Source organism: Coloeus monedula (genome assembly GCF_965178545.1).
Source record: "Coloeus monedula genome assembly, chromosome: 1".
Taxonomy (NCBI): Eukaryota; Metazoa; Chordata; class Aves; order Passeriformes; family Corvidae; genus Coloeus; species Coloeus monedula.
This window is the reverse complement of record NC_138781.1, coordinates 136,887,724-136,903,379: the sequence shown is the minus strand read 5'-3', so window position 1 is coordinate 136,903,379 and position 15,656 is coordinate 136,887,724. Positions and strand designations below refer to the sequence as shown.

At 36.8% G+C, this 15,656-nt stretch overlaps 1 protein-coding gene and 1 long non-coding RNA gene across 2 annotated transcripts in view; one reads left to right on the top strand and one right to left on the bottom strand.

The window, feature by feature from the left end:
- Positions 1-15,656, top strand: part of LOC309575096 — a 42,194-nt gene that overhangs the window by 10,897 nt on the left and 15,641 nt on the right. The gene's annotated exons all lie outside the window — the stretch shown is intronic.
- MTDH (metadherin) overlaps positions 3,082-15,656 on the bottom strand; it is a 34,647-nt gene continuing 22,072 nt past the window's right edge. Inside the window, exons 9-13 of the mRNA XM_082285308.1 lie at positions 15,058-15,182; positions 14,384-14,503; positions 11,847-11,966; positions 7,847-8,003; positions 3,082-6,229 (exon numbers count right to left, since the gene is read on the bottom strand). Of these exons, the coding sequence (XP_082141434.1) occupies positions 6,159-6,229; positions 7,847-8,003; positions 11,847-11,966; positions 14,384-14,503; positions 15,058-15,182 (593 nt within the window). The 3' untranslated portion in view covers positions 3,082-6,158. The remainder of the gene's footprint in view (positions 6,230-7,846; positions 8,004-11,846; positions 11,967-14,383; positions 14,504-15,057; positions 15,183-15,656) is intronic.

Genomic DNA, 15,656 nt, shown 5'->3' with positions numbered 1-15,656 from the left:
GGCAAAAGCACAGTTGAGATAAGACAGCCCAGCAATGTGTTCAGCCAAATGTCAAAAATCTCTAGTGTTGGGGAAATCCACAACTTCCCTGGGGAGATTATTCCAATGGCTGATTATTCTCATTGTGAAAAATTTTCCTCATGTGTCCAATTGGAACCTCCTCAGGAATAACTTGTACCCATTATCCCTTGCCTCTTCCATGTGACTTCTTGTAAAAAGGGAGTCTCCATCTTCACTTTAAATAGTGGAGCATGGTGATGAGGTCTCCCCTAAGTCTTCTTTTCTCAAGGCTGAACAAACCCAGTTGTCTCAGCCTTTGCCCCTGGGACAGGCTTCCCAGTCTGTGGCTCTTCTCCGGACCCTCTCCAGCCTGTCCACATCTTTTCTGCACAGCAGGGACCAAAACTGAACACAGTATTCCAGCGTGGCCTGATGAGCACTGAGCAGAGTGGGATAATGACTTCTTGATCTCTGCTGGTGATGCCCCTGTGGATGCAGCCCAACATCCCGTTGGCTTTCTGTACCAGCACAGCACTGTTTGCTCGTATTGATCTGATTGTCCACCTGGATCCCCAGATCCCTTCCACAGAGATGCTCCCCAGCTGGGTAGATCCTGGCCCGTGCTGCACACCTGGGTTATGTTTTCCCTTATGGGTGCAAGACCTTATGCTTGCCCTTGCTGGACTTCATCAGATTCTTGCTAGCCACTCTCCAGCCTACCCAAATCTTCCTGCAGGATGGCTCTCTCTTCCACAGTGTCCACTTTCCTACTCAGTTTGGTATCATTGGGAAACTTCATCAAGTGGTACACTTGATCCCGTCTTCCCAATCACTTATGAAGATATTAAACAGCGCTGGGCCCAGCATCGATTCCTGGGGGACCCCACCCGTGCCACGCTGACCATCTGAAAAGGAGCCATTGACCAGCACCCTCTGGGTGCCCTTGTCAGCCAGGTCCCACCACTACACAGAGCACTCATCCACACCACAGCCCATCTGTTTCTCCAGGAGGAGCTGTGGGAAACCATACTGAAAGCCTTGGAGAAATCCAGGCAGGCAATGTCCACCGCCCACCCCACATTGACCAAGCAGGTTACTTTGTCACAGAGGGTGGTCAGGGTTGTCAAGCTCAAATTGTCCTTAGTCAATCTGTGTTGGCTTTTCCCAATCCCCTGTGTCATCTGACTTGTGATATCTTCCAGAAGGATTTGTTCCATAGTTTTCTCAGGGACTGAAGCAAGACCGATGGGGCTGAAATTCCCTGGATCCTCCTTTAAGCCTTTCTTGTGGATGGGGGTACATTATCCTTTTTCAGTCTTTTGACATTCCATGAAGTCCACAAATTTCCAAAGATTATGGAGAGCAGCCTTGCAACATCAGCTCCTGTAATAACTGACCCCCCACTCTTCCTTCACTGACACTGCTGGATCTGTGTTTGCAGCAGCCTGGGTTTTTGGTCCCAAGGCCAGGGGCCCAGCACTGCTGGTGCAGACAGAGGTGAAGGAAGTGTTGAGAACCTCTGCCTTTTCAGCATTGCCAGTGACTAATTCTCCTGTCCTGTTTATCAACAGGACAGTATTTGCCTTCTGTTTCTGCTTGTTTCTGCACCTAAAGAACTCTATCTTGTATTTTTTGACACAATTTGAGCTTTTTCTTTTCTAACTGCATTTTTGCACACCCTGGTAATGTTCACATAGTTCTCAGTGAGTATTTATCCACATTTCCATTTCTGGTATGCTTTGCTTTTGAGCAGACTCAAAAGCTTGCAGTTAAGCCAAGGGGGCTCTTGCTCCTCCTACATCCCTTATCTCTAAAGAGTAGGAACTGATTTTGTGCTTTCAGAAGAGCATTCTTGAAAAAGTCCCAGCACACCTTAGCTTCTTTACCCTCCATGGAAGCTTTCCCTGGAATCTGTCCCTTCTCAAAAAAACTTAACACTGCAGTAATTTCAGCCATGGCTGCAGGTATTTTACACATTCACTAGCTGCCTCTGTGAACAGGTGAAAACGTGAGGTTACCGATCTTTCACAGTGCCTTGAAGACTTCTGAGAGCAGAAGCAGAGCTTGCACATGTCCTTAGACACATGTGCAGCCCCTCAGCAGCAGAGGGACAGCAGTCGATACAGCTCCTACTCGGCATTGGTCTCCTGGGTGCCATGCCTCTTCAAAAGACATATTAAAACCTGGCTGCCTGAGAGTGAGTCCAAGTTACAGAATCACAACAGAGAGGAATTATCTCCCATCCCGAGCTTTGTTTGCAGACATAGCTAAAGGCATGACTTTATTTGTTAGCTACATAGGTAAGAATGGCCAAGGAAATGGAAGTTACGAACTGCATTAAAATACTGAGCCAAGTTAAGGGATCACTTAATGCTACAAATAAGGCAAAAAATGTGTTTGGTTTTAGCTGCAGATGTTCCTAAGCATGTTTTTTTCAAGAGTATTGTATGAAATCCTGAAACCATGAGCTTCATGTTAAGAGTTTTAAATGCACTTTTCAGAATACACCAACATTAAGGACAACACAGTCTCAGTTAACAAGCCAGTCTTCAGCGAGCCAGAAACCTTCAGCTTGGTACAAACAGCCAGAAATTCGAAAGAGCAGAAGTTCAACAGTTCCCTCAACTGAAGGGACCCACTACAGAAGTCAGTTTTAGTAATTCAGTAATTCAACCAAGTTTCAACAGAACAATCCATGAATCATTAATAATGTGATACGGAACACAGGCAACAGTAATTCCCACCCCCCACCCATGAAAAAACAGAAATCATCCCGCCTTGCTCCCAATGTCCATCCAAACTAACAGCAGCTCTGATAGTCCTGCAGCGAGCAAAATCCACTGTGTTGCCACATTACCTTCAAGTTAAGAACTATCAGTCACATAGCCCCTCCTGGTGCTCCCCACCTGCCCCCCCCCCAATTCATTTTGCTGATGCTCTTTGCTCTTAAATGAAGCAATTCACCCAGAATTTTAACAGTAAAATATTTTTAGCAGAATATTTTAAGAAGCAATTAAATTTTCAGGATTTTTTCCCCTTCCAGCTACAGCAGAATAATGAAGAAATCTTTCAGTACTGGCCTGAAAAAACAGAACAGCTCATTTTTAATCAGTGGTCACACTGAACACTGAGAAGACTTACAGGTACAAGTGTCTGTGAGAGACCTGCAATTTTTAACAGCTGAAATCTTGACTGGCAACCTAGTTGAGTTAAAGGCACAACTATGATTAATAACAGACGAAAATCGGCTTAAACCATGTACTCTGATGTGTGCACTTTTCAAAAGCCTCATTCACAGGAAAATCCCATGGCTAGGAACTATTAATAGGGCAGTTTCAAATGAGATACAATTCAGTTACAACACAACAGTACTAGCAATATTTCTATAAATTTTGAAATGCTTTTAATATGTACATTCTTTCTTAGTAAATATTAAAGGTAGTGCTCTTCACTTGCACTTTTTTCTTTAGACTTTTAAAAGGGCATCAGAAATACAGTTTTCACCCCCCTCCAAACCAATGCACAGTTACCTTTGTAACAAGCACACATGAATTCTGTACACCTTTCCCTCCCCACAAAAGAAATAAAAATATGCCATGACTATCCAATTACACATCATCACAAGTTTAAATTACACATACAAATAATTCCAGAGTATTTAGAAAAAAACAACATATTGGATTTATGAAACCATTCCATGCATTCAACAACAGAAAAAAAAACCAAAGAAAAAAGAAAAAAAATGATTAAGTTTCTTTAAATGGTGTTTTTTGCTCTATCCAAGTACCAAAGTCTGGATTCAGTGTATCATTAAGACTAACCACTGCTTGAATCATAGAAACATGACAGTACATAGATAACCAAGTTTCTATTTATAGACAATATGATATAGTTACTACCTCTTTAATGAATGTCAAATAAAGCAAGTTTTGCTTTCTAAGACATTGAAACTGCACATGAAGAAAACAGTAAGAGGGTGCTGCTAAATAGGTAACAACATTTTGAAAGGAAGGCTATGTATTTAATATGACCCTGCTTCCCAGTAGCAGTTAGTTAGCAGGGTTCCTATGTTTTAGCTAGTTTGTTTCTTTTTCCAGAATGACAAGCTATTTGACTAACCCAGAAATACCACCAATTTAATTTTTAAGAGAAAAAAAAAAAAAGAATTTATGCAGTGAAAGTTCTTGGGGGCAGTCTCTTTCATTACATAAAATCTTTGTATTTTCTATAAAGAGGCTCTTAGCATAACACACAGGTTGAAAACAGATTTCAGACATACATTAAAAACCTGAATTCAAAGGTTATTTTTCAACCTTTACTATGAAGACAAGTAAAATTATAATATTATTTACATGCAAAGGACTCTGCATGATTTCATAATATCCTATTTTCCATGTTTACCTCCAGATACTCATTGAAAAGCTGTAGTTCAGCTCTAAATTTATTTTACATGAATCATGACAAATACCACTCTGAAACATTACTCCCTCCCAGTAAATAAATCAATACTGTCAATATGCTCGATTTATTTTAGCAAATCAATTTAGAGTGTCACATTCCTGATATACAGGAGTTAATACCTGTGCAAGTTAGTATCCATTTATTAGGAAAGCTCTCCATTAGCAGGTGCATTTTCAGTACAATTAAACCCAGCTTGCTGCATTATCTGCTCTTGCTTTGCAATAGTGTCCAACTGCAGTTGAGTACAGTAAGAGCATGATTGTTGATGAGTACCACGGGTTATAACTGTTAACAATTCTGTTTGTGCCACAAAACCGGAAGTCAATCATTTGAAAAGAATCCTGACTCTTTAACTGAACTTACCAGGTGATGTTAATTACCATCCTTATCAAACCAATTTTCATAAAGGCTATTTACAGTGTGCATGGCTGAGCATGTACCTTACAGACACAAACACATCTCCAGTTCAATACCACATCATTACAGTGCCTGAAAATGACAACACATCTTCAATGCCATTTCAATTAACAGTTTCAAGTGGGAAATGGTCTTTATTTTACAACTGCTTTACTTGCATAATTTTTTTTTTTTAATATAAAAACACTAACTCCTGTCCAGAAGTCTAGACACATTCTACATACTACAGGTTAAGGCAGTAAAAAAATGTGTTCCTGATAACTGTTTTTGACAATGTCAATTAAAGCTGTCTGAAGCTACTCCAGTTCTCCAACATATCTCTGAAATCCAAATAATTTATGAGTGAAAAAATCACTTTGCTTTGTTCAGAGTTTTATACAGACAACAGGATTTGGTATGGCAAGTTAACAAGTGTTAGGGGAAGGAAATGTTTAATTTCAGTTCATTCCATGAGTTTAGAAGTTGAAAGAATACAGGTTTTAGATAGGATTCTGAATCAACCAAGAACCGTTGGGAATGAAGAAGCAAACCAATTTTATGCACATTACTGCATTCTTAAAAATATACTGTTATCTTCAATAATTCAAGTAAGGTAATAGACATTATAAAAAATAACTTCATGAACCATACTCAAGTCTCAAATCACATTCTCGAACTTTTAACCCAAAGCAGTTTTATTGTGTTAACTTCATATAATAAACCGTGAAGGTCTGACTGTACAAATGGTTAATGATTTGCACTTGTGATTCCTGCAATAGCTAGCAGATTTGCTAACCAATTTACTGTAACGATATGGCAGATTATGTATTTAATCAAAGCACTTTGATTTAGGCATGAAACAAATTCAAATGGTTGACATTCTGTGCTTCTAATGCATCACTCATAAGAGAGGCAAGAAACACCCACTATTGTACAGACGATTATTTTTACAGAAAACCCTTCCTTGAAATTAATCTTTTATCTGCAGCTGTAGATGAGAGTATAATCTGTTGTAAACAGGGCACTGTGTTGTAAAACCAGTTTTTTTTAAATTAAGATCTCTCTCCAAAAGTTGGAAAAACAGACTCTTCAGAATGTCTTTCAAATGTAGCATGTTCAGTTTGCTATATCATAAAGTTACTTTCATTTGATTCCTTTTTAAAGATGTTTGTGTTCACAGCAGTTCTGTTTTTAAAAATTGTTTGAAATTTATATAAAATTCTGTACATGTTCACAAATTATTGCATAAACAGCATAATCTTCATGACAATATTCAGCAACACATGTCCATCTCAGGAAATTCACGTTTCCCTTCTTGCTTTTTTCTTCTTTTTAACTTGTTTGGGAGATTCCCAGCTTTCTTCAGACTTTGCTAAAAACCAAAAATAATTATAGTGTTAGGACTGAGAACATTTACACAGAATTGACTTTAAAAATCCTGGATAATACACGCTGTATTATTACGAAGTGATTCAGAATAATCAAGGAGAAGTTCTATTCACCTGCTTTTCCCAAATAATTTAATTTGAAATGCCTCTAAAACCAACACTTGCCAATTTCATCCTACTTTTTCACCCCACAAATACAAAGAGTGATACACATCAAAGGTCATTCATTTTGCAAATGTTACTATTTATACTAGAGTCATTGTTATTTTCTGGCCTACTAGAAAAAATGTACACATACACAATTGACATTAAATGCTCACTTTTACCAGATTACAGTTATTAACCACTACATACGTGACATGTCAGAAGAATATTTTTAAAAGTAATGAACTATGTAAAGATGTGGTTACATGGAATCCATACTCCAATACAGAAGCACTATGTTCTTAATAAAACAGACTGCTTTAAAACATGCTGGCTGCCCGAAGTGATAGAACACGCAAAGTATTGTATATACTGAACCTAAGAGATGTTCTTTCAATTGCTGAGGCATGAATCAATCACAAAAGATTTCATATTTTAGAACCAGAACAAAAAGTCGTAAGTTGATACATTGCCTTGAAAGATTCCATTGTTTCATGTATTCAAAACCAAGAAGCCAATTAATGCAGCCGAATGAGACTTTATAAAGTCATCATGTTTCTTCTGCAGTCATTAAAAACTCATTTAGTACTTCAACACTTAGCCAGCAGCCTATTACAGATTGTCAGTATTTATTAATTTTGTTAAAGAATCTGAACTAAAACAACTTTTTTTTTTTTCAAGCAACGTCTTTCATATCCTGACTTCCCTTCTAAATTTCCTGTTTTACTGTGTGAGTACTTTTGCAAGTACTCAAATGCTTGTGAGTACAAACACTTTTGTCAAGTGCAACAGAGGGTACATTTGATGTTTTTGGGCACAGCATATTTTCAAAAAACAATATACCTGCAGCAGTTAAGCCTGATCTATGTGCTGGCAGAATACAAAAAAGAGTCCATCACCCAATACCTTTCTACTCCTAAATAAGCAACTGTTTTCCTCTATGATTACATGGAAGCATATGGAAAAAGATGCTAATGAGCTAAATTGAGAAATCAAAAGACCTCAGTGGGCTGAAAATAGAATTTTTTGTATTTTTTCCCAAACTTCTGGTAGCTAAATATTCTGTCAACTGCAATGTCAGTAACCATCTGTTCTCCACTGAAGACTTGCAAGCAACCCTTTGAAACAGTGTTGGCAGAACTCCTTAGTCACAGCATGGAGCTCCAGTCCCAGTGGTGATGAGTACATTCAAATGTCTGTTAAGGACTGGACAAGCCCAACAGACATTTTCAGTGATCCAAGCATATGAAGCCAATTTTTCCTCACAATGAAAATAAATATATCAAGGTGCTTTTAACTTAAAGGAAGTTAAAAATATGGCAAGATGTATAAGTAAGACAAGTATCTGATACAGCACTTCAAACTCAAACTCCAGGGCAAAGCATTCTGACTATGCTTTATGGGGAAAAAGTACATCCTGAATTCACAGAAATAAAACTGTACTGAGAGATACTTACTCTGTGGAGGAGGCACACTGTTTTGCTTAATATTGGGACTAGAAACATCTGTCTCTTGCAGCATCTGTGGCACTTGGGAAGCAATCTTGTCAGAATTGCTCTCTGATACAATTACAGATGGCTCAGTGGAAACAGCAAGCGAAGGAGCCTCCTCAGACTATTTGAGAAACAAAAAAAAAAGTTTCCAAAAGTTTTGTTAAGTAATACGAAAATAAAAACTCTCATATGGTGTTATTTTGGCAATATACTTAGCAGCTGCTGAGAAGACGGCATTGAAAAATTGAACCAATATTAAAATCCTTAAAAATTTTAAACTGAGCCTGTAATACTATGACTGCCATCTAGTGCCAAAATTTTTAATTGCATACAAGCAAAGATAAATGACACAAATTAATTCTTAAAATACAGCACATGCAAAGAAACAGATCTATAAATCACCAAGACCCTAAATAGATTCTAGACTATTCAATAGATGTAAAACAGTGACACATATGCATTTGGTTGCAAGGCAAGCAGGCAAGTTACACAGGACCAAACAGATAACTCAAAATCCAAACAAATCATTAACAAAAAGCATCTCCAGTCATTCCTAGAAACTGCTCAAAACACTCTGCTTATAGTAGAACAACAAATATTGGCAAGAGCAGTCAGCAAGTATTTCAATGGAAATTACTGCAGAAATAACTGCCAAGTAAAAAGGTACTTGCAGTATTTTTCAATTATCTAGTCAATTTTGAAGGTTCCCACAATAGAGATGCTGGTGTGTAGCACTTACTGTAATTAAAATTACAGCAAAACAGAAAACAAACCATTTTGACATTCCAATAGGGAAGTTAGAACATAAAAACCTTAAGATCCCGCAGCAAGTCACCAAATGACAAAAGGCTTCAAAAATGAATGCATTAGAACACCGTGTCTCAGCCAAGCAATAAACCCCAAACTTAAAGATGTTATTAAGAAATCATAGCTGCAGTTGTGCCACAACAGCCAAGACCTGGAACTATGAAAACCAGATAGTGAAGTCTACATCCCTGGATAGAGATGTACAACAGTCACCAGTTTGTACTGCTTCCATCACTATAATGTAAGCATCTCAAAAATTCAGTCAGAACATTCAAGAGAGCAAAAAGATACAAATTTCTTCTTTAATCATATCATACTAAGAAAGAAATTAAACAGCTTTAATTGAAAAAACCCAACACATGAATTTAAAGGACAGCAGTTCTCTAACCTTTCATGAATAGTTTGCTGTGCCCTTACACATCAACTGAAACAAGTTTAGTATCTATAATTGCAGTTATTTCTCTCAATCTACTGAAAAATCAGTAATCTCAAATATTTTTTTATACATCAACCATGCTGATAAAATGAACTCCCATCTTACAGGAATTCCAAGCTTAGCTGATTCCAGTGTTGTCTAATAGTTAGCAATCATCAGCTACATAGGTAAATGAAACTGACAAACTGAAACGTGATTTCTAAAATAAAAGAAGGACATAATGCTTCTAGTGCAAGGTAATCAATTCAGGTTAACTATTGGTATCACAGTTTTGTTAGGACAGTCACACTTCACCAGCAGGTAAAGCAACTCAATTAAGATTTTAATAGGTCAGCTGTCTCAGGTTCACTAAGAAACATGTTGCAGCTTGCACGTTACAGCATGCACTATTACTGCAAATGTAACGACACAAATACATACAGCACTATCTGGACATTTTTCCAAATACTTCTGTCTAAATTTTGGATACAGGAAAGCGGGTAGCGATGTCAAACACTAAAAATTGGGTACTACGCTTTGCTCGGATATTCTCTGCTAACAAATTCATTCAGAAAGGAGGTCTGGAACAATGAATAAAGCCTATTTCATAATATAAAGTTATATACATAATTCTATGATTCAATAATGAAGCAGTGACTTGTCAAACTGTTACTTCTCTTTCCAAGTATCTCTCTTCATTTAAAACTTGTGCCTGCTGATAACATGCAAAAGGTTTCAATGCAGGCCAATGTGTAGCAGATATCATCACCAGATAGTGTGACGTGAAACACAAGGTTAGAGCTGTTTCTGATATTTATGAGGATATACTGATAATAACTTGTTCGTACTCAGTTTATTTTTCCCTATACTTCATTCTCATGTTTTGGAGCATTTGCTTAAGACTAGGTTACCTGTCTTGGAAACTCAAGTCATCCATTTCACACATCAGTCACAGACTGTTTCTAAAACTTTCTACAACAGCCAAGTCAAACAATATTGGAAGGCATCTTTGCATGCGTGAAATTACAATGAAGCCAAATCTGTTGTCAAGGAGATTTGATAAAGACTGACAGACCATCTGCACTGCCAGATGCAACAATTCACAAGTTGTCCTTTATCAACTCCAGTTCCAGAGAATGTTAGTAATAGTTTTGTTTGCCCTTTGCCCCCACACCAAGTTTAAAACAGAATATGTCTTGTTTCACCAAGAAACAAGTGTGTTACCACTTACACAGCTATACATAGACACGTATACAAACAGACTGAATTTAAGATTCAAGAGTAACAGAAACCCTCAAGCCCCTCAAAAACGGTGCAGTGTAGGTCTACATGAGATGCTGATGCCATCAAATCACCTAGGAAGTTGAGTATGACTATAAACAGTAAAGCACTGAGCAAATCCTACTGAAACTGAGCTTGTATTTTGGCAGTGCTGGCAACTTGTGAGGGAAAAAAAAAATTTACTGCAAATATTTTTCAAATCAATTTACATTTCCGAACAGCAAAAGCTACAGTCTTCTAGGACGCACCATTACACCTTTTTCTAGAAGTCAAAAAACCTCCACCTTGATGTCACAATCCAAGTTTTCTGTCTACACATATTCAACTAAAGCCTCTAAAATAAAACAACGTATTTGCTTTTAAGTTTTTTAAGAAAACCTCACACTGCCAGGAATAAAGCCACTTGCATACACACAGGCAGATGTCTTTTCAAATACAGCTTCAAAAAAACCACCACAAAAACCACCAATACACTAGTCAGATAGAATGGGCAGCTGTTGCCAACTTTGATTAAAGGCTGAACTGATCTAAACTAATCAGTTATAGGCAAAACCTGTAGCAAAGCTCTACTTTGATGTAGGGCATTTAAAGCAAGTCTTAAGTATGTCTGAATGAGCTTTTCAAGACATTCCCAACACACTTCTGTACTTTTTATTTGGCAACCTGCAGCCTCTTGTGAAAGATTTCATTCTAATGCTTTCATTTGACTCTTAATACCTCAGTATTTTTATGAAACTAATGCTCAGCAATTAAAAATTAAAACTCAGTATTCTGACATATACTCTCTGGTACCAAATTGCTGTGTCACTAGTATTGTTCACTCTTCACAGAAATAAAAAACAAAAATCAAAGCCACTAGAAATTAAATATTCTACACCTTCCTAGAATGTGATGCATTGTAGGGTAGCAGTACCTAAGAAAGCTGCTATTTGGAGAAAGACTGAAAGAGAATTTGTAGAATATGTTTCAACTGTGAGCTGAAGCAAACAGTTTGTGAATTGGTTCAAATAAAATCTTTTCTTATTCAGTCATTAAGCTCAGTACAGCTATCAAAAATCAATTCCAGACTGCATTTAAGTCAGAATATATTTAGTAGCACTTCACTCTGTTGCAACATAACAGCAGAATATGCTACCAGTCTTGGTGCTCAAACCTGTTAGTTCTTAGGTTTCTACATTTCGAAGTTTTAAACCATTGCTTGAATATTCAAACAAGAAAGTAACTTGCCAGTAAAGAAACTGGCTACTGATTTGGAAGATAGTGCTTTTCAGAGTAGACATACTTTTTAAAACTTGAAACTGATGTCTACCTAAAATTCAACTGCTCAATTACCTTTATATTCATAAACATACAGCCTGAAAGAGTATTCTTACCGTAACATTATCTACACAAATTAATGTTTCAAACTACTTGAGCACTTCTAAATCAAATTGTAACATAAATCAAATTTGGCATCCCTACCTTAGCTGGTTCACTAGTACTTATGGTCTTCAAAGAAAAAGCTCTTTCCTGCTGTGGTTGAACTTTTGAGGTATCCGCCTGAAATTCCTCTCCAGCTTCTCTATCCAGTTCTTCAGCATCCTACAAAAAGGGGAGTGGGGAAAAAAAAGAAGAGTCTCTGTCAAGTTCTGACTCTTCTGCCCTGTGAATGAGTTTTGTTGCCATAATCAGCTTCCATAACTAAGAAAATCTATCATAAAGAACAACTGAAGTAGTGGGCTCATACCAGCCTATGCTAACACTCACAGTTTATAGAACAACATAACAAAAAAAATACCCACAGAACCCAATAAAGCCCAGAAAGCAGGACTTTTCATGCAATTTACTAACAAAAATCCCAATCTCAGAATGAACTGCACTTCACACTCCTGTTAAATTACAACAATGTGAATTTAAACTGAATTAACTCTAAACACTTTGCAAAAGTATCACAATGACACTTGACTGCTCTCGATTCTGCACTTTGTTACAAGTTTTAAAATGCAAGCTCTGTATATTAACCTGTATAGGTTTCTATCACTATTATGCTGTAATATTTTTGCAACCCAGTTTTGTCTGCCATAATGCCTGTAAAATAAACCTCAGTAGAGAAACTGAAAATATATCCGAAGTATTCAAGAGTCTCAACCTTTACTCCTTAGACAATATAATAGTGGAAACTTTTAATTTTAAATGCAGAGTTGGAGTAGTTACACTTGTTTGTGGCACTAGAAGAATCCTGTGGTAGTGAAGAGGTCCCTGAGTTTAAACTGGAAACAATGTTCCTTCACTTATTACCACTGGAATCTTATGAAAATGTAGTCACAGCCCAAGTCTGTTGATTCTTGACAGGAAGGAACACATACTGGCTTACTCCAAGCTCCTCAGTTAGTTTCTACTGCCTTGACAAATACCGAAGTCAACAAATGAGAGTGAACGTTTAAGTATAATCAATGAGAAAGATGAAGATGTTTAAATGAACATGTTCCATTGTCAGAGGATAAATATACAAATTTTAAATGAGTTTGAAGTAGCACTGGTAAGTTAAATGACTAAACTGTTATAACAAGGGTAACTTCTGTGATGTATTAGCAGTTCAGTCAGCTCCTAGGAAGCAAAATTCCCAATTTTACATAAAAATTTAATACAGATAAATTCTTATGTGTAAACTGATGACTTCACAGACTGATGGACTGAAAGAAAAAGTAACAAAATTGGAACGGTTGGAGACCAATGACTAGAATAAACAAATCTGATTACATTAATATAGGAAGTAGGACTCTACTTGACATACATAATTTAAAAGACAGCTCACAAGCAATGGAAAAAGAAATTCAGAATGCCCTCACTGACCTTAAGATTCATGTAGGACACTCACAAACACCTGTTAACTACAACCTATTAACCTTAACTTACACTTAGAGTCACAGCAGAGAGCAGAATGGATTTCAATTACAAAAAAGCTGCAGCCCTAGTGTTTCCAGATTGAATTTGCCTCTAAAGAAACAAGAGAAATCAGCAGAAGCTCCACCTCCAAACAGACAATTTGAAAATAAAATTTCATCTAACAGGAATTCAATGTTTTAGAATTCTTAATAAACTGAAAATGTGATAACCATAAAAGCAAATCCAAAGCAAGTATGAGTGAAGTTTTTGCTTTCCCTCCCCAATTCATCTAGTGAGATTCCACTGAACATTGGTTATTTTGTAAAGAACGTAAACTATGAATGGCTGTCACTATAAGCACAAGCAGGATGCATTCTAATTATCAGCTATTAAAAGCTTTCTCCCATTAGGAAAGTACTTGTTTTCATCTATTCAAACATGATTCAATTGCCATGTGAAGTGCAATCTGCTGTTGCTATTTTTACAAATCTTTTTCAATGTAATTCTTCAAAAGCTATTCAAGTAGCACAGAAAACTCCAACCATCCTCAGTTTGAAAATATTCTTTCCCTCATTGAAATCTGACTCACAGAGTAGCCCCATCAACTGAGTTTGAAGGATTAGGACTTACCATTTCACATAAATCAAATTAAAACAGTACTCCAGAAAACTATTATATTCTCACACAATTGTACTTGAAGACAGCTGAAGAGAAAACTTCAATTTCTTTCATTTTCCTAACTAGCTATATTCACCAAGACAGCTGTCTTTCAAAGGGCATGAAGAGAAGGATTCCCATGCAGAGCAGAGATCCTCCTGGAAGCATCCCTACAGTACAGAATCCTGATTTGATAGAAAATAAATAATTCAGGATAAATACTTTCCATGTATTTCATGCTGTTCATAATAAATCCAGCAAAACTACAAGTTATCCCATGTTTGACTTGTGAATACAACAAATTAAGGAAACACCAGTAAAATAAGAATTTAAGTCTTGAGAAACAAGAGTAGACAATCCAAATCTGTAAAGAAATTAATTTCCCAAAAATAATTTTTGTTCAAGATGCTAATATTCAAAGATAAGGCAATTTCATGAATTCCTTGCAAGTGCCTTTTAAACCATCCAGATTTTACCTGTGCAGGAGAGTTAGCTTCTTCACCCTGCTTCTTCTTTTTCTTCTTCTTTTTCTTGGATTTGCCACCTGTAGAACTCTGAAGAATTTGCTCTGCTTTTTCTCTTTCATTATCTGAAATCTTCATACAGGAACAGAAGGTATTTAGCATTTAAAATGACAATGAAACGTACCTTCTATAGACTAAACATAAATTAATAGCTATAAGAAATTGCATATACAAGTGTAAATGAACACAGTCTTATCTGTTCAGTTCATTTTAGAAAGACCACATTCTTTACATGCTATCTGGTAATACAGGTAGAGGAGTTGGGAATGGAAGAGGCAACAGAGCACCAGGCACTAGTGGCATGGAAATGCTGTTTTTCATACTGAGAATTAAATACTGTCAAGAAGTATTTATAAAAACAGATCTAAATCCTCTAAGTCTATACTGACAAGGTGATCCTTGTAATTATGGCAAGACAGAGAGGTTTAACATGGAGCTAAGTGACTTCTCTCTTCTCAGTAACATTCAGCGTTTTCTTTCTCTGTGTACAGAGCAAACAATTGTGCTACTCTTATCAGTGTAACAGCGATGAGAGATTACCTTTATCATTACCTTTTACGTTACTTTAACAAATGGCAGTGGTAAGGACAAAGTCTTGCAGCTAAGGACAAAATACCACCTTTTACCTTCTGAGTATCAGATCTCTCTTCACGCTGAGGAACAGAAGCAATTTTTTCTTCATCTACCCAGTTTCCCCACTCTTCTGCTGGTGCATTCCAATCAGAGCTTGGATCAGCTGAAGAAAGTCCATCTACAAAGATTAAAAGGTTTTTTCAGGAATATTGCCTTACTCTACAGGTGCTCTTTTCCAATTTAAAAATGTAAAAAACTCCCTATGCATAACCCACTTCTTGATCTCAAGATATAAATACTAATTTCCTGTACTTCTGGGAAAAAAAAAGATGAAGAAAGACTTCATCAATAAGTGGAGGACTTTGTAAAGTAATGAGTACGACAGTGATTTTACGGAGCCTAATCACAGCAGCAGCTAGCCAGATGCAATTGCTTCAAGGTATTTTTCTAAACTGTGTGAAGAGATACAAATTTAAGAGTTGCTCTCCATCTTAAACTGTTCTCTAGATTTTCTTCCTAGTTTGTGAAAAAATTAGGATGAACTGTAACACAGACCAATCTTACCTTAGTAAGATTCCATTACAAGTGATATATCTTAAACTGTAAATCTTACTGACTCAAGAGTCATCCTATAATACTGGCATTTTAAATT